Source organism: Cryptomeria japonica, chromosome 6, assembly GCF_030272615.1.
Source record: "Cryptomeria japonica chromosome 6, Sugi_1.0, whole genome shotgun sequence".
Classification (NCBI taxonomy): Eukaryota; Viridiplantae; Streptophyta; class Pinopsida; order Cupressales; family Cupressaceae; genus Cryptomeria; species Cryptomeria japonica.
In genome coordinates, this window is record NC_081410.1 from 249,699,775 (window position 1) to 249,723,551 (window position 23,777).

General features: G+C 38.4%; 1 protein-coding gene across 4 annotated transcripts in view; it reads right to left on the reverse strand.

The window, feature by feature from the left end:
• Nucleotides 1-23,777, reverse strand: part of LOC131037289 (guanylyl cyclase 1) — a 244,855-nt gene that overhangs the window by 155,037 nt on the left and 66,041 nt on the right. For all 4 annotated transcript variants that reach the window (XM_057969391.2, XM_057969374.2, XM_057969368.2 and 1 more), the window contains 2 exons: nucleotides 5,419-5,530; nucleotides 1,008-1,082 (listed from right to left, as the gene is read on the reverse strand). In XM_057969391.2, the coding sequence (XP_057825374.1) occupies nucleotides 1,008-1,082; nucleotides 5,419-5,530 (187 nt within the window). The remainder of the gene's footprint in view (nucleotides 1-1,007; nucleotides 1,083-5,418; nucleotides 5,531-23,777) is intronic.

Below are 23,777 nucleotides of genomic sequence, written 5' to 3' on the forward strand. Positions count from 1 at the left end.
AATATAATAATTATTATATTGTTATTAATAATATAGTTGAAGACCAACTTGGAAGAGTGGTGACCTTGGTGAAGGGGCACCATGGATATGTATAAAGGAAGAATAAATCTTCCTCTCTAAAGAAATTGATAAAACAAAAAAAATATACATAATGCATATACATCGATTCAACAGTCGGTGCCTAAATAGATATCCATAGTCTAAAAATCTTTTATTCCCGTCCAAAAACTAGTTTGTGTGAAGTTTGTCTATCCACAGCATCAACCATTATCATCATTGTCCTTAGGATTCCTAAACCCTATCCTTTTGCTTTTATTTTCTCCGGTTTGAAAATCAAGGCATCGCCAAATGCAGACCAGCTTGCTACATTCGTAAGTCCACTCGTGTTTACCAGCAAAACACATCGAACCGCTGAGTTATCCTAAGCAGTCAAAACCTGACAGTTGGAATCTTGAGGTTATCCCCTTTGATCAGTCCGAACAGCATTAGGGATTTCCTTATTCAAGAGAGGATAGAATACTCAGCATTCTATTATGTGTTGACCAAAAAGATTAGACCAGTTTTCCCACGTCAACAATAAGGTTCATATCTTACATTAGTTTGCCAATCACTTTTGTCTAAAGATATATTTTCCTCACTAGAGATTTTCTTTGGCTAAGTTGCAGGTTATGTCGTGTGCTTATTACTTGCATATAGAAAGCATAAATGTAAATAAAATTAACCAAGTGCGCCTTTGGCTAAGTTGCAGGTTTACATTCTGGTGTACTTAATGCTTACATATAGAAAACTAAAAACTAAACTAAATTCATTAAGTATACCTCATTCTTTTTTTGTCAATTGAGCAATTAGAATCCAGATGCATATTGTTTGGTCAGGATAAGCTTGGTTTTATCACATTCATTTATTTTCCTCAATTTATTGCCTCAGAAATGTAATATTCATAGGAAGAATTGGTACTTTCAAAAAGATAAATGCTGAAAACCAAACGCCACAAGTCTACTATGTACCTGGATTTCAATGCCAACCTGTGGAGCATTCTCAAACAATCTGTTCACACGCTCTCCGTCTTCTACCATATGTTCCTGCCAGCCAGTATCAAGAACAAGAATTGTTAACATGCTGAACCTTGATAAGGATTTTGAATCTATTTAGACTGATTCTGTTCTCAAAATATCTGTAGATTACACAACATCAATGCAATATAAACAAAGAATATCACAGTAACATCCACACAGACTTCATAAAAAAGCCACACATGCACCATTTATGCAGGAAAGAAGAAAGTGATATATACATCAGATGTTTGTTATGCTTTTCACTAGGCACTACATGTAATTCGTATCTTCAAATTATTTTGTGCGCCTGTGATGACAAAGCGACAGCTGAGGTTAAAGCTCATAGTTATTATAATGGCTGTTGGGAATTTTATCAGAAACACATACCTTATTGACAATAAGGGAAGACCTACTCTTAGACAAGGCCCCTACATCCATGTCCCCATCAACTACCAGAACTTGCCCACCCATGCTAAACAGAAGCAATGAGTGATTCATTACACTATCCACATACAATATTCCAGGTCTGCAAGTTACCTGGGCTAAAACTCAAGCAGAGTCCCATACTTATCTCAAATATGAGCTAATAAAATTTGTGCCCCAGATTTACCTCAACTGAGATATTCAATTAAGAGAAGCACATCAGCATCTGTGGATGGTATCTCTTTCAACAGTCAATTACTGTTCAGCAAAATAATATGCATGGACCATCATGGTCAACTGCATTTAGTTTAGTCAAGAATAAGTTTTTTGGTTAACATTAATGACTGATGGAATTTATTTATTGGTCAAGAACAGAACAGCAGCTGAAAAAAAAATTAAGTGCACAATCAAGCACATACACAATCAACAACACGCCAACAGTCAACTTAGATTTACAAGGATAATATTCTTGTGTAATGTCCCGTTTTAGGAAAACTATGACTCTAGGAACAATTACCTCAATTTCCTAACTGATAATATCTGATTTTTACAATAAACTTACATAATTAATGCACTTCTATAAGATATGACAATGCTCAATGCCACTTGCTCTCTCTGATTTGTATAGTTGAAAGTATGCTTAAGTGAATTGATGAATATTTGCACTGAGTGCAGTAATTTCTTTCTGTATCAAATATGACAAGGTAAACATGCAGTGATATATAAGGTGATATTGCCTACGGCAATATGAATTGCTGTTTGTGATATGGTCACTTGAATCAAGCAATGTCTAATCTGTACTGTCACTTGAAGCGATATAACTGCTGTATCTGATATGAATATAATAACTTGCAATAATTATATGATATGCTGTGAAGCTGTGTCTGAATTGGCAATGGAACTATGCTGCTAATGCTCCTCAATCACTAATAGTGATGAGAGATGATTGCTGTCTCTAATTATTAATTGAACTCCATGCAATGAGGGCGCTGTCTCTGATATATATCACTGACTGGAATATGCACACGATATTGGGCCTTTGGCTTTGCTCACTTCGAGCTCTTCCAAACTGGAATAAAGAAACAAGATAAAATATATTCGACATCTGACTAAGTGAGATTGATTATCTTCTTATACTTGTAAGTGGAATAGATATCATCCCTTCACAAGCGATGAGACACTCCCTTCCTATCATACTTCTTCATAACTATGCCGGTTAGTTTGCAATCATCACTCTTTATGACTTGTCAATGTTAGCATTTATCTGTCCCATTAGATATAACAATGCTTTTCTTATCGATGGTGGATTGATTAGTCATAAGCTGCCACAAATCCAACCAGTATATAATCATCATCAATAACTAATTATTGGATTAGTTGTATTCTACTTAAGTGGATATTACAGATCACTACTTTGCCAAGATGCTTAATTATGAATGATGCAGTGATAATCATATTTCGACTAGTAATCTGTCTTTAATATCGATTATCATTCAGATCGCCAATACCAACAAGATCATTACTTTCTTCCACTGTAAATGTCTTAATCAAAGTTATCCTTTCTCTTCCTACACTTGCCTTGGTCGCTATGTCCATTTATTATCAACAATGTCTTATCTTCATGTATGCTTGCTGTCTTTGTCAGCTTCTCCTTGCTGGTTGGTGTCCCCTGATGGTGATTACATGATCCTCAATCAAGTTCCTTGTTATCAACACGATGATACCTGACTTGATGCTCAATCTACTGTTGTTTGTAAATCAATACTGTGTCTCTTATCAGACCTGAGATGCAATCATAAAGATAACTTGGATGATTGCAAGTCTTTATTATTTAAAGTGAATGGAAAATGTATTACTCCTTACTTATCTTATTCAAAGTATTCAAATATTGGGATCTGTATCTTATTTTTCTTGCTGTTACTAGGAAACTGTCCTATTTATAAGACTACACAGTTTCCTTATTTCTTGATCTCTTTCTAATATCTAACTACTTAAAGATTGTCATGAAAGCTGCCACCCTTGATCATACACTTATCAAAGTTAGCTTAAAAGTAAGATGGGGACATCACATCTTGCACCTTGCAACAAGTTCACAGTCAATAACATGCCATCTAGTCAACCAGCAGAAGATTCTGTTCAATAGTAAATTCCAATCAAACAAAACAGATTCTGGTAAAACGGCAAGTTCTCATCAAACAAAACCAGATTATTTTCAAACATCAGCAACGACTGGTCAAGTGACAGATTATGATTCCGGCAAAGAGAAGCCAAATAGATCAAAAGTCTACCCAAAGCTAGCAAACATGTTGAAGCCATACTTAACCTCACTGACATTGGGAGAACAGAATTTGTCGTTCTATCCTCCATGTACATGATAGTTGATGGACAGAGAAACCCAACTTCATTGTGCAATTATTAAGGTTCATCTATTCCTATTCTATATCTACTCAATGCCATTTATTGAGATGACGGTGCACATTGGCCCAATCAGCTGTACAGGTATAATTAGTTAACTCAAAACAACAAGGTCATCCAGAAGGATAGAAAAAATCTTTTGTTGATATTGAAAAATCAAAAATTTCAGTGTAATTGTATTGATAATGTCATAACAATGGTAGCACGGAATTTAATTAACAAAGACTCAGCATGGCTAGAGTGTAGACATTTAAAGTGTTATTGGGAAAGGGGGAGGAACTGAATAATTCAAAAGAATGAAGACTATATTTATAATATCAACAAAAAACACAGTGCATTTTTGCTAAATGAATAACCTGTGTGAATCATGAGCAATTAGTAGTTCATGTGTTTTGCCAAGTTTCCATGGGGCAGATGCTAAAATGAGAGAGTTTTAATCAAGAACACCCTGAAGTTTGATTGTATGGGCATAAAAAGGTTTATTATGTTCATTAAAGTGGTGTTTACATAGCATATTAAATTGATTATTAATCACAATTCAACTGCACAATATCAATTTAATCTAAATCAACCCATATTTTACAAGTAGTTGTTCACAAGAACCCATATTTCATGAGCATGAATGGTCCACTTCACTCTCATTACATCTAGGTGATGCTCATTGGCATGAATCACTCAGACTTTCTAGGTCACCCCTCACAATACAACTCCAGCTCATGCCGAATGCAGTTTGCCCCACAATCAATCCCACATAGCTTTCTACTCTATTTGCAAAACCTTCAACAAGTGTCATGCGTTATGAACCATTCAATATAGATCTCTCTACGCCATTCACTTCATATATGTGGTGTTTTTTGCAATGTAGCATATCATATGATAATTTATTGGGATTCAAATCTGTAGTTTCAAATCAATATCCATCATCCCATATTTCATAAGTAGTTGTTAACACAAACCAGTCTCTCATGAGCATGAATGGTCCACTTAGCACTCATTGCATCTAGGTGATGCTCACAAGGGTGAAGCATTAAGCATTCCTGAACCCATCTGAGTACTCGTCCAGCCATAGTGCACTTAACCATGGAGTTTCCTCATAATCATGCCCAATTAGCTTGCAACTCTGTTAACTCAACGGTTATTTATAACTAGATTATGCTATGAGCTCCTTTTGGTTCTGATTTAGGTTGTCTGGCATGTTTCTGATCTTAACTATCAGGCTTTCCTCCAGTAGTTGTATACACAACAATTGCTTCTTTTGATGTGAAAGCCTTCCTGAGACAGAAAAACAAAGCAGAACTAGAGACATTTTATTCACAAAGCATTAGGAACTACCAAAATAGCTACGTTCATGAAAAGTTTTCAAGCAGAAAAAGGCATATTTATTACATTTTCAGCAAGAAATTGAGCATTAATCAAAATGATAACTTCACGGAAAAACTTGTCTTATTAAGGCTGATACTCAGATTCTTCCTTTTTAACAAAATTTACTGGAACTTTTCAGCACAAGAGTGCCATCTCAACTGACCTTATAAAATGTCTCCAATGCAAAATTTGGGTTTGCTCCAATAGTAACAGTGAGAAAAGCAACATCTATAGAAAATCTCCGTAGTAAATGTGCCAGGTCAACAGTCCAAATGCTGCAGATACAAATACCCATGTTATATATCACAAAAAACAAGTCTACCAGGGAAATAAAGAATGAATTTTTAAATCATGATAAAATGTTTAGTTCAAAATATGCATGGCTCACCTAGGGATCAAGGTAACAATCAAGTTCGATAAAATGAGAAACAATATGGTTGAAGAAAAAACATGTCTTTAAAGAAGAAAATGGTTTACTCGAAATAAGTATAGGAATAGATAAATAGCAGTTCTCTGGAAGTTAATAACTGAACTGAAATTTATTTATTTTGTTAGATGAATTGATTTTTTGTTTTGGCCCACTAGCAAGAATAAACAGTTAAAGAAATTACAGGTTTGACACATAGCTACAATAGACAAGATGTATTCAATTCATATTCAATACAATAAGGCAATAAATATATAAATAAAAAGGAGTTTAAATAAACTTTGAATGCTTTCTAGGGCCCGTACAATTGAACTTCTAGAGGATGAGACGAGTGTGGAATTTGCAACAACACCAAGTCATTAACATCCAGTCCAAATTTCTACACTGAAAAGTAGAAAATACGGCTACTTTCTCAGATGTTAACCTCGCATGATTTTGCAAATGGATTGATTGCTGCTATTGTGTTTGTCATGAAGTTGCTTCCAACCTGAGTCTCCTACCACCTGAAAGAAGATGATGTGAGAGCAGCAAACCTGTGAGTGGATGTAATGTCTCAAATTAATTTAAAATCAAGATAATTGGATTTGAGCTCATTTTCCATATTTCCAGTTAGCTAAGGTGAAATAGTAGGAAATATTTTATTTAATATTTGTTTGATCCTATTTTAATTTATATTTTATGGGAATTTGGACCATCAAATTATAAATAATATTTCAAATTATGCAAATTGAGTGTTGGCTTTCACATGGAAGTCATTAGAGGCTATTTCTTGAAGATTCCTGACAATTATGTTGACTTGTGCAAGATTTCGAGACCCATTTGGCAACAGTAGCTGGTGGGAGTTACATGCAAATTCAAATTTAGTTTTCCCTCCAAATGTGGCATGGGCTTTCTTGGGCACCCAAATTGGTGCTAATTTTCTATACATGCTTGGATGTAGGTTTCATTTGGGATCCTTTTCTAGTTTATCTCTTCTTTCAAATTGTATGAGCACTTGTATGAGCAATATTTTCTTTAGATGAAAACCCAAAGAAATTTCAGCTTGTGGATGAAATCCCATGAGTTGTGAGGCTCAGAGGACGAAACCCCTTTAAATATGAAGGACATTCTCATCCACAAAGTGCAACAGAGCTTCCACTGTTAGCAGTTTCAGCTACTTTTCATATGTTTTGGGTTTTTTAGTGTGAGTTTCAATTTGTTGTTGGGTTTTGCTGTGGTTTTTTGTGTATTTGGAGAGGATACCAGTGTTGGTTTGCAGATCATCCTGTTGCAGTTCTACTGTATCCAGTCATGTTGTTTCCCAGAAGTATTGTTCCAATAGTGTTGTTTCCAAAAGTTTTGTACAGTGTTGTTGTGCATTTCTCATGTGTTCTGCATGTTGTTTGGTGTATTTTTAGTAGATGTTCAGATTTTGTGTTGCAGATGTTTGTTGTTGTGCAAACCAATGTCACAGACCTGATCTCTTATTGTTTATATCAAAAAAGCAAATTAAATATTTCAGTGGTTTCTAGCTCATTCTGGCTTGTTTCCTTACAGTTTGCGCAATTTTCTGATTTATTCACATGATTTGTAGTGAAGATTTTTTTGTGAACTCAACCCCAGAAGTTATATTACATTGAAGATAGATAATTAACAATTTGGGAAGCTTCTGATAAATTTTGGAAGTTATATTATAGAAACTAGCCACCTAGTTACTGTAATTTTCTAGGCAGGTAATGGAATGAATTTAAGTGTTTTCTGTTATTGGAAATCATCTTATTTGAGACATTACAGTGTATCTCCTACCAAGAAGGCTGTTTTGGTTTCAGTTTTTGCTGATCAAAGGCAAACAGTTCTAATCCATATCATAACTGGCATCCATTTCTTCGAGTCTCCAAACAAGTAGTAGCATCTGGTACGGATCTCACAATAGCTTCGTTAAAAATGATGAGCCAATCTACCTTTGACTCTCATGAAAAGCTAGCAATCCCTTCAGCCTCTAAAGAGACAATTATGTACTTAAATTTGGGCTATAAGAGACAACTTTATGGTAACCTAAGGAGAACCTTAACACTTTACATATTGATCCAGATCCAAGTTCATACCCAAGGAACAATATAATAAATTGCTAGAACTCAAATGTTTTATAATTCAGAAATAGAAACTAGAATTCACAAAATTGTGTGGAGTAAAAATAATAGAACTTTAACAGTTATTAATCCAATCCATGCCATGCATTGCATTCTCTCAAAATATATGAATCATTGTCTATCTTCCTATAGGGCACACACACACGCACGCACCCACGCGCGCACACACACACAACTGCAATAAGGAGAAATTGCTACAGAAGAAAATACTCCTTGCATCAGTCATGATTGAGCTGTGCCAGAAAGTAATGGTCAAATCTGACCCATGGTTTTGGTGTCCCTCCAGTCTTATGTGGCCTCTACTGCATTAAGGATGTGAATAGAGATATTGGTAGTACTAAGCAATACCACACAAAGGGAGTTAAGCTCTACGGTTTGGACCATAAGTGAATGAAACTATGACAACTCCTCTCACGTAGACCACATGAGATTTGGTGCCCTCAAAAGATAGCACAAGGGAATTAAGCTGCTCAGATAGTATCATGCCACTACAATTGATTGTATACTATCTTTTTATGATGAAATAATGATTTTGGAGAGATCACAAAGCATAGAGACGGATTTGCATTACAGCAGATCATAGACAATGGTCGGGCATTATTTCAAACAATGAGAAAGGGCTTAATATTATTATTGGTGTCTCTGGGGTTGCCACTTGGATCATACATAAACACATTAAGCGTTGGCAAAAGTGTATTGGGAACAGCACATTTGAATCAGTCTCAATCAATCCAAGTGATCTTCAAGTTCAACATATAGATCAAGCTAATGAATATGCTAATTAATAAATTTGCTTAACATTTTAGGAGCATCAACAGATTAGCAATGTTGGGAAGTTCTTGTTCTCTGAAGAAGACATAAAGCAAAGCATTTAGACATACCAGTTGTAAGTATACAATAGACAAGTTACTCTATCAAGTTTGAAGGGATAGGTATGAATATCCAGGATCCCCAACTTGCACATTTTCCATACACGAAAGCTGATGAAGCATAATTACAAATGAAATATTGTTAAAATGAAGGCAAGGCCCCAAGTTCAAACAAATTAAATCATGTGACACATTCTCTTAAAATATTTCTTGGAATAAGTGCTCTAAAGATTCTCAGAGATAAGTGTTTCTTTGTGCAGCACTACAAGTCAAGGTTGTTGCTATTCTAAGACCAATCTGCCCCTCGAATCTACTCACATCCCTAATGATCAACTTTTTCCACTTCAGTAATCCTTAAATGCTCCTAGTATTTTTTTATTGATGGAGATCATTAATCAGTGTACTGCGAGAATACATCCTCAAGGTTTTTCCCACACTTCCGCATCCAGGGACTTTTGGACAATACAGGGGTGGGGCAGAACATCCCTCTCCCTAATATTTGAAATTTTTGGGGACCGTACCAGAGAAGTCTCCCCAAACTAGGAGGCATTTCTCAGGAATCAAGACAGACCCCTTCTACAAAAAATGTTATAGTGACAGCCTACCTTACCCATCATTCCCATGATGCTCTGGGGAAATTAGGATAATAGATGGAAAACTTGCTGGAAACTCACCAAAATCACATCATTTTCTGTGTGCACTGAGTAACTCACTAACTTACAAGCGAGTTAGGTCCTGCAACTCATGGCAAACAACCACAAGTACTCACTAGTTCATGCCTGCAACTTGGCCAGCAGTCTGCATGCAGTCTAAATCTGCAAACTTCAGAATAACATCGGATTTTTAACTTTTTAAGCCCTCCACATCCTCCCTTTTCATTCACACAACAATCCTCTGCCTTTGAGCTCTTGTGATGATATTTATGTGATTGTGTAAGAGTAATTCCAATGATCTTCAAAGATCTTTCAAAATGTTTTTTTTCTAAGTTTTTAAGTTTTTAAAAAATTGTTTTACATTTTTAAATTTTTCCTGTTGGTGTAAATAAGGTCTTGTACCTAGTAAAGTGTTGCACCTAGCTAGTTCCTAGTAGCGGACTTATTCACATGTTGAGTAACTTAGGTCCTAGGTGTTATATCTAGAAGTATTAGTTGTCTAGATAAGATTTTATCCTGATTTTATCTTTACGATTTTAATTTAATTCTAGTTACCTAGGTCATTTAATAATTTGTTGAGGTAGTTGTCTCATATCATAGGATTAAGACACATGTCGTAATCTTGTCTAATCCTATGTCTCAACCTTGTCTTTATAAGCAAGACATCTTTATTGTATATTTCATATACAATCAATCATTTCATACATCCATTCTTGCATCAATAATCTACAAGCTATTCTTGCTATTTTGTCTCTTGTGGAAGTTGTTTTGGTCTTGCAAGGATTATGGGGGTGTTGACAAGTCACCAATCAACTCCTACATGCTAAAAAAGCTCCAGTGTTGCAGATTCTTTCCTAGATCTGAGGGCTGTCATATGTCTTGAAGAATTTGTTGCATGCAGATTGGGTTTTCAAGGACCTCAAAGTTGAATCCAAGGCATCAAACAAAGTCAAGTTTGTCTTTCATTTCATCAAATTTCATTATGTTTTGTCAGAGCTCCAAGGGTTTCAAGTAGGGTTTAAAGTTGTCAAATCCAAGAGGCAGCTGAAATTTCGAGGCACTTTGGGCCAATTTTGACCCTGCCATTGTGTTTGGAAGACCCAAAAACTCACAGATCATATATCAAATAGTCAAAAACGGTGATTGTGACCCGGGGCATTAGAGGTTTTTTTGCCTATGTATCGAATTCCAGATGGCCATACAGATCCGCACTTGGCCATACTGTATGGTTGGGTTGCAACGGCTGAAAAATCAACTCCCTCCCACATGAAATATTCTGCAAATTTTTTACTTCATTCTGTATGTTTGTGGCATAATACCTGCATTTTTTGTATCATTGTACCTTCCACTACATAGTTAGCTCGCTGGTTGGTCAAAAGTCATATCAAAAGGTATGAATTGGGTTTTAAAACATTTGCAAGGTCATCATGTTTTTTTGTTTGGTCATGGTCATTGTTTAATCTGAGCCCTACACAATAGTGCCACCATCAATGACCACCGTTCAGGAGGAGAGCTTAAGCCTAATGGCATGACTCAAGCCCATCACTACATACTACAAGCATAGCCGCCACCGCTGCCCAACAGGGCAGTGCTTTTATTATTGCTTCCAACACTGACACAGTCACATAAGTGACCAAGTGCCAACCTTCGTTTAGCCCCTAGTGTTGTGTTTAGCCCCCTATGTGCCTAAAAGAGGGGTTTTTTTCTTTTTGCAACAACTTGGGCTTACGGTATCAATTTTTAAAAAACAAGATATTGCCGAAAAGATGATTCTGTCTAATTTCTAGTGGTGCAAGTTGTCTTCCAAAATATTAGAATATTTTAGCAAATCTATTTATTTAATGGTCAATATTGTAACTTTAGTGTAATTAGATTCTTCCTAATTTCGTCCTCGATGAACGATTGTTTCTTTAGGAAACATCGTATTTTTAATTGCTATATGTACATTTCATTTGTTTAATAAATTCATGCAATTACCTGAACATGGTATCAGAGCAGGAAAACATAAATACTTTTCTAAAAATTTCGAAGATAAATTTTTCTCTGTTTTTTTTCTTTGAGAAGTTGTTCTTTCCGAAAAATCGTGTTGTTTTGGGGTCGTGATATTTTTCAAGTTTTCTCTTTGTGGGTATTCTTTTACCCAATTTGACGGCTCCACTCTTCCACACATGGGGTTTTTTTATCCCGTGCGAAGTCATCTTTCTTTTCTCGAGCCGTAATTCTCATCTGTCGACGTTTGTTGAAGGTCGCGTATTCAACTTCCATGACTACTTTCCACTCACGTCTGTGTTTTCTTTTCTCCCTCTTTTCTTCTATGCTCATGCGATGGAACTTGACGGCTCTACTTCGGCCCACGTCTTCTTTTTTTGTGCCTGCGCATTGGGTTCCTTTGCCAAATCCACGAAATAAGTTTCTGATTGACATGCGACGGCTCTATCTACATTGCTTTCTTCACACAACCGCCTTTTCTTGTTTTTGCATGCGACTGTTGTGTCTAGGGCTAGAGTTTGGTACTTGAAATCAGTATTCTAGAAGTCGTGATCTAGGCGACTAGGCTTTTTACCCAAATTTTCTACTGTTCACGAGTTTTCGAGACAAATTTTTTCTGTGAAACCTGTGTGTTTTTTTCGAAATCTGCCTTCTACAACAAGTTCTTTTGAAACTCGGTTAGCGTTATGTGTTACCTGCAAACTAGGGTCTACCTTTTTTGGGGTGTTGCAGAAAGTTTCTAGGTTCTGCATAATTCCTGCGACCTAGGGTCTCTACCCTCAGTCACTATTTCCTAAAGTTTTTGGATGTACAAGGTGTTTTCTGTTCAACCTAGGGTTCTGCACTTGCTTTGAAATTTGTGCCAACAGACGTATTTATCTGGAAATTTATGCCTAATTCTGCCTCTATTTTTTCTATACATTGGGATCCATGCCTTAGGTTTGTGCACTCGGATTTTCACCTTTTTTGTTTATCTTATTTTTCATGCCTCAAAAAGCATGAAAGATGGCGTCTTTGATCAACATAATGTTGGAAGGCAGTCAGCGATACAATGAGCACAACTACAACACCTAGAACTAGCAAATGATGACAATATTTGAATATCGTCGTCTTGATACACTTGTTTTGGGTAGGAAAACTCGTCCTACAACAGCTGGATAGGGACAAGATAAATTTGATGAGCGCAACTGGGAAGTCGTGATGCTTATCAAACTTTCAGTTACCGATGATCAGCTACCTCAGTGTCGTCAGGCAAGACAGCTGCAGAGATCTAGACTCATCTGAAAGATCTCCATGAAACATTAGACAAGAGTCATGCGTTCTTTCTGAAAAACCAGTTGTTCTCATCATGATGTTTGAAAAGAGGTCTCTTGAGGAGCATCTCACGAAAATCAAGGACATTCATGATCAATTGGAGGCGATTAGTTGCAAGATGGAGGAAGAAGACATGGTAGTCGTCACTCTAAAAAGTCTACCAAAGTCTTATGAGCACTTTATTGAGACACTCAACATTACTTCAACTAATGTTGACTTGAAATTTCCAAAATTTTGCAACGAACTTCTATAGCAGGATCACTGGAAACAGCAATTTGGAAGTGGTGCTAGTTCGTCCTCCACATGGCAAGGTTTCTCTGCTAAATCCTATGCTAAGGATAAAGGGAAAAGTCACTCTCAGCAAAAACGCTTAGGCCAATCCAGGGACAGCTCCAAGAAAAAGAACATTCAATGTAATTATTGCCACAAGTATGGTCTCATGAAGAAAGACTATAGGCAATACTTGGCTTCTGAACAAAAGAAGCAGGGAGGGTCTGAACCGAAGGCTAATGTTGCAAAGCACACTGAGCAAAAGGCATCTGCCTTTCACGCTTTTATGGCTAAAAGACCTACAGATCATGTGAAGTCCTCTCCCTGGTATATTGATTTAGGTGCTTCTTAACACTTCACTCATCGGCGTGACTAGTTCACAGAATATCAGCCTTCCACTGATTTTGTGATCTTTGGAGGAGAGGAAGAGTATACTATTGTCGGCAAGGGCAACGTGCAGATTCAATCTAGTGGGAAAAAATTTATTTTCCTTAGTGTATACTATGTTCCCAGCATGGAACTTAACCTTCTCTCTGTCAATCAGATTATGAGACACTCTCCTCTGCTTGATGTGGTGTTCAGTTCGCACAAATGTAGTATTGTTGATCGGGAGACTCGTGCTACAGTTGTTGTGGGTATTGACGATCATGGTCTTTATAGACTTGTTGACACTGGTGATTCTCAAGAGCGTGCCATGGCAATGAAAAGTTCTTCCATCAGCAATCTCTGCCATCAGCAGTATGGGCATCTGAACATACACTATCACTCTCAGCTAGTTCGAGAGGATCTAGTGGTCTACCTAAGATTCAAACTCAAAGTCAAGGAGTTTGCAGAGCTTGTCAAGCTGGAAAGCAATATCGAACTCCATTTACGGATGGTGATTCTTGACGAGCTTCTAAAGTATTGCAATTGGTTCATGCTAACAATTGACGTCTGATGAAGACTCCTTCAGTTATTGGGTCCAAGTATTTCCTATTACTTGTTGATGATTTTAGTCGCAAAATGTGGGTGTATTTTCTTAAACAAAAATCAAAGGTGTTTGGTATGTTTCAGAAGTTTAAGGCCTTAGTAGAAAAAGAGTATGGTCAACAAATTATAACTCTTAAGCTAGATAATGAAGCGGAATTTTGTTCTGGTTTCTCCAACTTCTATGCACATCATGGCACCAAGCGTCAGCTTACCACACCTTACAACCCTCAACAAAATGGTGTTGTTGAGCGGAGAAACTGCACAATAACTGAGATGGCTCGGTCTACATTGGAACATAGAAGTGTTCCAAAGAAATTTTGGGCAAAAGTAGTCTACCCTATTGTTTATCTTTTGAACCAGTCTCCCACACGGACTCCGGAGGAAGCTTGGTTTGGCGGAAAGCCCAAGATCGGCCACCTGTAAGTTTTTGGCTCTACAACTTATGTTTGGATTCCAGATGCTAAGCACACAAAGCTGCATTCTAAGAGTCGAAAACTCATGTTCACCGGGTACAATGATGATCACAAAGCTTACCAGTTGATTGATGTAGACACTAATCGTCTCATATTCAGTCGGGATGTTGTTATTGATGAAGAACGAGGGCCTTTTTAGCTCTCCTCTCCTTTTTTGAGCTCTGAGGATCAGCCTTTGAGGACTAAGGATTTGGGTGTTCGTCTTCCCTTAGGTCCACCTGATGGGAGGGATTCAGCAGACTCTAACTCTAAAGGTGTGGAGTCTCCTCAGGATGTTGTTGCACCACTCAACTTTCCTCAAGAGAATCTTGAGCAGCATCTTGATGACTTTGTTATTGACATTCCTAGTGATGTTGATCCACCTGTTTTAGATTTTGATATTTTTACTCTCCGGCCTAAGTGGTGGGCCAAGACTATTGGTGATCTTCATGATGATGAGCTCACTGAGGGTAGATCGTCTATAAACAAGAGCAAACCATGGCATATAGTTTTTTGCTCTCATGGCCAACATTCACAATGTTTATGAGCCTCAAACATATTCAGAAGCTAAAGATATACCTGAGTGGGAACAAGCTATGGAAGCTGAACAACATAGTCCTCTGAAGAACAACACTTGGGTCCTCTCTAATCTTCCACCCGGGAAGAAGCCATTGGCTGCAAATGGGTGTATAAAGTTAAGTTTGATGGAACCCTTGATAAGTACAAGGCACATTTAGTTGCTCGGGGGTTCTCGCAGAAAGAGGGCATTGACTATGAGGAGACTTTTGCACCTACGGCCAAAATGAGTACAATTTGGTTTGTCCTTGCCATGTCAGCCCAATTTGGCTGTAAAGTCCATCAAGTGGACCTCAAGAGTGCATTCATCAATGGTGAGTTGCAGGAAGAAGCCTATATGCCGCAGCCTTCAGGATTCAAGGTTGCCGGTAAAAAACACCAGGTATGCAAACTAGTGAAAGCACTCTAGGGCTTGAAACGGGCTCCTTGAGCTTGGTACATAAAAATTGATAAAGTACCTCAGTGATCAAGGCTTTCAGAGAAGTCGTTCTGATTCCAATCTGTATGTCAAAACTATTGGTGGTGATGTTCTTCTACTTGTCATCTATGTTGATGATCTGATTGTCACTAGTAGTTCAGCAATTTTGATCAAGTAGATCAAATAGAGTTTGTGCCAATCATTTGACATGACAAACTTGGGACTTCTGCATTACTGTTTAGGTGTTGAGGTTTGGCAGCCAGATGGCAGTATCTTTATTTATCAATCAAAGTATGCCAGGAGTCTACTTGATAAGTTTCGGATGCAGGATTGCAAACCTGCCTCTACACCTATGGAAAAAGGGTTGAAGTTGTCAGCCAATTCAGATTCACCTATGGTGGATGAATTAGCGTTCAGGCAACTAGTGGGCAGTCTCATCTATCTCACCGCCACTAGACCTGACATCAGTTATGCAATGAGCTACATCTCTCACTTCCTAACAGCTCCTAAAAATGATCACTACGTTGTAGCGAAGCATGTGTTTAGATATGTGAAGGGCACTTCTGACTCGTCAGTTTCACAGACTAAGGTTGGGCAGGTTTTGTCGATGATAGGAAGTCTACATCGTGTTATGTCTTCAATCTAGGAACAAGTGCGGTCATGTCATGTCCCCCATTCAAAACCTCAAAACAATAAGATTCAATATACGATTAAATAAGTTTTAATTAAAGATTTAAACTTATTATAAAAAGAACAAGCACGATATCAAGGAACCATCAAGACTATTACCAGTCCATCATCCATATTCTCAAGATTAGACATGAATATCGTTATGCTGATAGATAGATTACACATGGGTGAAGACTAAATATATACCTGAACGGAGATGATTACAAGCTGATCCGATTTGTATTCACAGTCAACAAGGCATTGGTGGAGATAATCCTATAGAACATTGAGCTGAGAGCCGCGATGCCATTCCATGGGACACCCATCGTATGCACAAGACATATGTTATCCATTAAGATAATAAACATTATTCATAAAGGTCTCATTATAATATCGGTTATGGTTTAGTAACACTCATTATCATATCAATTATGAAAAGATAACAAATCGACCTCTTATGTGAAAAGATATGATCATAGTTAAGATCGTCATTAAGCAATAAGTAATAGCATTGCAACGGACTTGTCAAGAAGAAGAGGCACGACCTTTAGAATGAAGAGTTCCCACATCTTCGAAGGAGGCATGAAATTATATTAATACATCTGGAATCCATTTGCAAGGGGGAAAGGGAAGGTGTTTTACGGAGAGGAGGAATCAAAGAGGTTTGACCGGTAATGAAAGAGAGAATAAAGAACAGCGATGACAAGTAGGAATAAACATCTGTCTTATGTTGAACAGAGAATTACAAGAACGGCAATTATAATTGAAAGGGCCAAGGATGTGTTGATCAGCAACAATATAGAATCGATGGTGTTTGATAAAATATTAAAAATCAATGCTTTACATTATGAAGCAAGTTCACAGTTAATAAACATATAATCAAATTGAAGTTTACCACCATCCAAAGACAACTCTATTAGCAATAAAGAATATATGAAATTTATATTTATTGTTTTGGGCAGACTCCCATGATCGTGAACAACAGCGGAGGTCATCCGAACATGGACAACATCACGAACAGCAATATGTGGATATTAGCAGAAGCATACTACTATCAGCTTCACCCCAAATAAAGAAGCGCCTAAAATAAGAATTGGATTTGTTTATATTAATCAGTGATTTCATCACCAACAGTGATGAGATATTGAAAAAAACAATGACTAAAAGGGGGCAGCGATTAAAGGAAGGGATCCAGATTAAAGATAAGAGAAGCAGTTAGTCAATAGGACATTACGTTACCTATTAAAGGACAGCAGCGATTAATATAAGTCATCGGTATACCTCATTAACAAGGGCAGATTTATGATCACTGTTGTAGCAGATTGGAGAAGAGAATTATAGCAGAGCTTAGAGAAATTGAATGAGGAGAGTAAAAAGGAAATAATATAAGATACAATGGGATCGAAACTTGCACTATAAATCCATGGAAGAAGCTAAGGCATGGAAGAGGGAATCACCAAGATAACAATCAGCCGTACCAAGATGTTGCATAAGATTGTTGCCAAATACAAACTCAGTTGCAGAGAATTGTCGCTATAATCTAAGGAAGGAGACCCGAAGCATACATTACACACTAACACATTGGAAAGAGCAGCATTCTCTATTCTACTCTACAGGTTGAAATATGTAACAACTACATATTCTCACTGTTACATCAGATATAGAGAAGTTACAGATCAGAGAACGTCCTTGCATAAACATCACCGAACATATCAAGAATAGCAGAGATAATCCATCTACACAAACATTGATTTATTGCACCTAGCATATATATATATACTGACCAAAATCATTTTGCATACACCTAGCTGTTAAATCAGAGAGAGTTATCAAGATAAGTTCTACTCTCTAAATTATTCTTAATTTTTTAAATTATAATGAAATGCATACAATTTTTATAAAGTTATGTTTATTAATATATTACAATTCTCATTTCAATTTAAAATTGATGTACCAGGGCTAAATTATGGTAAATCCTAAATGGGGACATTACAAGTCACATGGACCAACAAGAAGCAGCAAGCGGTAGCTCTTTCCTCGACCGAAGCAGAATATCGGAAAACTGTTAAAGCAGCTTGTGAGTTAGTTTGTCTTCGAAGGATGCTTTTTGACATGCAAATGTCTCAAATAAGGCCTTCACCCCTCTTCTGTGACAATCAAGGGGTGCTCAAACTTGCCAAAAATCTAGCCTTCCATGAAAGAACCAAGCATGTTGAGCTTCATTGTCATTTCATCCGCTAGCTTGTAGAAGACGGATCAGTTCAATTGCAATATGTTCCAACTGAGGATCAAACTATAGACATCATCACCAAGTCTCTGAGCCCAAACAAGTTTGTAAAATTTAGGGGGCAACTTGGTGTAATTGACAAATTGACCATTAAGGGAGGGTATTGTTGACGTGTCTAAAATCGCATTGCTGCAAACTCCATACGGCCAACGCAGAATAGAATAACCAGCTAAGTATCCTATCCTCTCTTGAGATAAGGAAATCCCTAATGCTGTTTTTTGGTTTGATCAAAAGGGACGACCTCAAGGTTTTGATTGGCAGGTCTTGACTGCGGGATCTCTTAGTGGTCTGATGTGTTTATGCTGGAAACACAAGGGGGACTTACGTTGAATGGGTAATTTATAGATAAGTTCCCTGGAACTTTTATAATCTTTCTATCAAATGATTTTGGTTAAGTTGATACTGTTTTAATGGGACTGCAGGTCCTCTTTGATAAAAAAGGGGAAAAAGGAGGGAAGGATAGGGAGAGAGAGATATATGAAATGTAAATTCTAACTAAGATAGCAAATTCAGTAAAGCAGACAAACACCTCCAAGAAACTAGATTAAGCGTCACCAGCTACTTAAGCACAATGTTTGCATAAATCCAGTGCAATCTTCAAAGGAAAACAAGATTTTCATGTTATCAACCACGACATCAGAACTTTTACATTCATAGTGAGTACTCAATAACCGAACTAGGCATAAGGGGTTCAGATTAACCATGCAGAGAGAAAGGCAATCAGTCATTCCCCAATGGTATGAACTGTGAGGATTTTATCAAATGCTTACTTGAAAATGCCATGTAAAGGAAATAAACATAACTGAAAGATTTCTAAATTAAGTGAAGAAGGAGACCATGCACTCACAAGGAAACTTGAAAACAGTCTTAATCTTTGCATTAATTCCTGTAAATTTCGCCAGAGCTTTTGCAACAATCCAAGAACTTCTTACAAAATGAGGGAAAACCAGTCCCTTAAATAGACTTCAAAAAAGGATGAATGGCCTAGATTTAATCTAAACAAGTGGCTCAGATTCATCCATAAAGCATGGCTGCCCATACCCATAAATGGGATGCAAATATCAACAACCACCCCAAAATGGGCAATAACTACCCAAAAAGGGATAATTAAATCAATTTGAAATAATCCAAAAAGGTGTATCAATAAAGTTTTACATTTTGTTGACTAGAAATCAAATGTCACCTTTTGGTGCAAAAGTGCACTTCTAAGATTTAGAGGGAAAAAAGCAGTTTTGAGAAATTACTTTCTCTATTTCAGTCTCACACTCCTTTTCTAGAAATTGATCTTCACCATGCAAATATTCCCGCCATAAATCGCGACCTGCCACTTGTTCCTCACGAAGGTATTCCTGGAACCTGATGCATAACTGGAAAAGCAGACTGAACGGAGGCATGGGAGGATGGCGAATTTTGTATTGCATGCCTTCGAGATACTGGTCCACATGCTTTAAACCGTCCTTCTAGCTGGAGCGATTACGCTCAAAGCATAATATGTCTGAATGGAACTGACCAGCAAAACTCAAGTCCTTAGTGGAATAGGTAATCCTATCCATTCCCAATCTTTCTTCCTAGTCCGGCTGGATTGCATCATCGAACAAGTCATTTATCCATCCCGAAACCATTGATCGGAGGATGGTCTTACCTAGTTCTTGCATGTTTCCCAGAATCACTTCACATGCGTCACTCTCTTTGTCAATAATTTCTTTGGTGTCGTTCTTCATGGTGATAGTCCAGTACCATTCCTTAAGAGTACTGATGCTATGAGGATCTAGGATGGCGGACAATGTAGGAATCTGCGCGTGTGTCCAAAAAAGAGCTCTCATGAGGGGAAGGGTAGTGGCAGCCACTTCGTGCATGTGAAGGGATTCCCTCTTTACCTCTAATAACTTGACTAGAGTGAGCTCTCGATAGCGGGCCATCTCTTTTACTTCCTTAAGGATTCGCTCTCCCCTTTTCTTGATGTCTTGTATCCATTCCCTGACGGCCCTTGCGGTGTCCCGTACTCCTTCAAATTCTGTTGTGGTCCTTTGCGCCAATGCTGTCGGGGGAATATAGGATTCGAAGGCATTGTGTAGTGGCCTTAGGAGCTGATCAATGTATCCCTTGGCTTGCTCGGCACGAGCCCAATACATGTCCTTTTCAGCCGTTATCTCTTCGAGTTGCCTGAGTATATTCTGCACTGAATCCTTAAATTTTTCTTTGTCTTGCTCTTTAGTGGCTCGTCCGATGGGGATAGTTGTGATGCTATAATATGCCAGTGTAATTTGATCTGCTGGCTTGTCTACAGGCAGGGTGGCAATGTGGAGAGTGGTTCCTTTGCTCGTCTTTGGTCACTCTAGAATATGCCTTGGGCTTTTTCTTCCCCTTAGCTTTTGCTTGGTCTATGCGCGAGAAGATATCCTCTAGATCAATAGGTGGTTTGGTGGCGGCCTTACGCTGGGCTCTGGCAATCAACCATTCTTGAGGCACTGTCTGGGCTGATAATAAGGTTAAGTCTGCATTCTATTCTTTGACGATCTCAACCGACTCACCACAGATTCGCAGCTGCTCTGCTACCGGAGGAGTGAAAGAGGTGCGAAGTTCTTTGCTTGCAGCTGAATTTTCTCCTATTTCACTGAACAACAGTCTGACATCTTCATGTGATGGTTGTTCTTCAGTTCTTTTGAGCTCATGAGTCTCATCTATCCTTTGCTCTCCTTTGACGGTGGAGTCATCTTTGGCTGTATTGTGGAGCAGCAACTCGTGGCGGCTCTATTGAGTGGGTTCATGCATTTTGACCCCCTGGGTGGATGGAATCTCTCCTTCCTCTATTTGGTTGCCCAGTTCGGTCGATTCGAGGGCTCTTAGCTCAGCTTCCAGCATGTCAGGTGCGGGAGGATCATCAGTTCCAAACGCATCAATGTCACTTGAGAAGGCGGAGCAGGTATATAATCTAATTCCACTACATCGTCAGACGAACTGGGGTCCTTTGATGATGACGTGACCTCTGGTCTCTTTATAGGAATCTTCTCCCTTCTTGTTCTTTTGGACATCTGAGTCCCTTTGCAAGCCTTAGCCTTCTTTCTTTTCTCTGGTTTCTCAGTTTCTTCCCGAGGTGCACTAGACGTTCCCTCATCTTCGAAGGATTGAGAATCAAGGCTACCCATTAGGTGGTAGGTGAATTGGACTCCATGAATTAGCCTCTCAATCTATTGATGTAACCATTGATCTGTGTACCTTGCTGGGGCTACCATGACTGCCTCGAAATCAGTGATTGGGTCCTGGGACCAATCAACGCCTGGCAAGAGATGCCTTACTGCTTCAAATTCTTGGACCTGGAGGCAATTCCCTGAATCTGTGAGCTAATCTGGGACCCGACGGTATTCAAAGAGTCGCATTTGCTGCACACTCAATCTAGAATATTCCCGCCTCCTGACCTTGTAGTCATCAGAGCAATTCTTCCAATAGTCTTCAACTGATTCCTTTGCTCTATACCACCTACCATAGGCTCTCTTCGCCAGATTATCATGATCAAAATATTTTCTTGGAAAATGGTCCTGTAGGCCATAAGAGGCCAGCTCTGCAAGGGATTCCTCTGCTAGGGTAGGGGTCTTTAGGTGGACATCATGGTTGCCTATGATCATAGGGAATGCGAATCCAGCCTGCTTGCTTTCTCTGAGTAAGATGTCCGCCGGACATGACTACCTTGTGACCTCCATAAGAATTATTTTGTAGGTTGGGTACCATGGAAGTCGGAGAGGGGCACCATCAAAGCCCGCTATTCGGATATAGGAGAACCTCGGGAACTGAATGAACCAAGCTCCATACCTCTGTACTAGGATAGTAGCTTGCTCTGAGAGCCTTATGTGTAATCCTCCCTGCATCAACCTGATCAAGCGCATTGTGAAGGCGTCATTGACGCACTCATATTGGCCAACTGCATAAGTTGGGTTGTTCTTTTCCCTCTGAGCTATATCTTGGTAATGCAGTTGTGGGTAACAATCATAGACCTTTACCTGACCAGGCTCATTCCCGATTTCACCTTTCATTATCAAACCTGGCAGTGACTGGTTCTTGGCGAACATATAGACCAAATAAGAGGTCATGGTGAAGTATTTCTTCGTTTCAAGCTCTATCAGCTGGGTGTGAATGTTGTCGCTTATGATCTAGGCCTAGTCGAATTTAGACTTCCCAGCAAAGACTTGCTCTGTGAAATAGAACATCCACTCTTCAAAGTAGTTGGATTTAGGGAGTCCCATAACTCGGCTGAGTAATGTGACCATATCCCCATGTTTATTATGAAAATCACTTCTGGGGGTCTTTTTCATAATTCTGGCGCTTGGAGGCCTTTTCTCTTTGTACCACTCTTCGTTGATCAGTGCTTTGCATCGGGTCGGATTCATATCATATGCCCCTTGTGCTTCATCTATAGTTGTGGCTGTGGGATTGTTTGGAAAGGGAATGTCAAATGCATCGCCAATGGCCTCAGGAGTGAAGTTGGCGATGGTCATGTTCTCAAGGAGCACCAGTCTGGAATTCGGCTGATAATGTCGGGCAGCCTCTACCACTAGCTCATAGTTTTGTACTGCTGGAGGAAATCTTGCCGCTTGGGCGATGCCATTTTCCACCATCTGTCTAGGCTTGCCATATGCGTTAGGTGAGAAGACCCAATTCCTGAAGTCTTGAATGTCAATGTGGCCAAGGTCGATATCACCGACATTGTCCCAGACGTTCTACACTTTTGACTCCCTCAATCCTCCTCTCTGATATTGATACTTCATCCTTTCAATCTTGCGGGGGATATTTGATTTGGATGCTCACGATGTCTCGGTTGCAGCGGGCATTTTTGATGATTCTACCGCCGATTTAGGCATTTATCCTGCACAACCAGACGCAGATTATGAGGCAATACAAAAGAAGTAAGGCGGGTTAGATAGAAAATATTCCAGCATGGCAGGATTAATTCAAAATTTTGATTGGACATGGAGCGACATTTCTAGCTAAAAGGGCTTGATTAATTTTAACCACAGCATTCATGAAGATTTTTGATTGCGAATTTATACTTAACACTTTCTGGATTTTGGATTAATTTTCAATAGAGACAAAACATGAAAAATTCTCCTAAGTTTGAAAATGCAATTTCTAGCTAAACCTTAGGAGTGAATTCTAAATTTTGACTGCTTTGAACAACATTTTACAAGCGAAAGAGATGCAGATTTCGAAAATTTAGGCATTTTAATCAGATTTCGCACATATGTCTGTTTGATTTATAAGCATTTCAGATGATCAAGGAAGACAGAGCATACTTACCTGACGAAAACGGATGGCGAAGAATTGCCCGGCCTTTCTGCGTGAAGGCGAATGGATGTTTCTGCAAAGTTTCGAATTCCAACGGTTATCTCCTTGATTTAAATTTCTCGCGATTGTTGGATGAAAGAGAATTTATCATTTTAAATGGTTTTTACCCTGGGTAATTGGCAATCTGAATTTGAATGATTTGGAATAGCTAATGCAGCGTTTT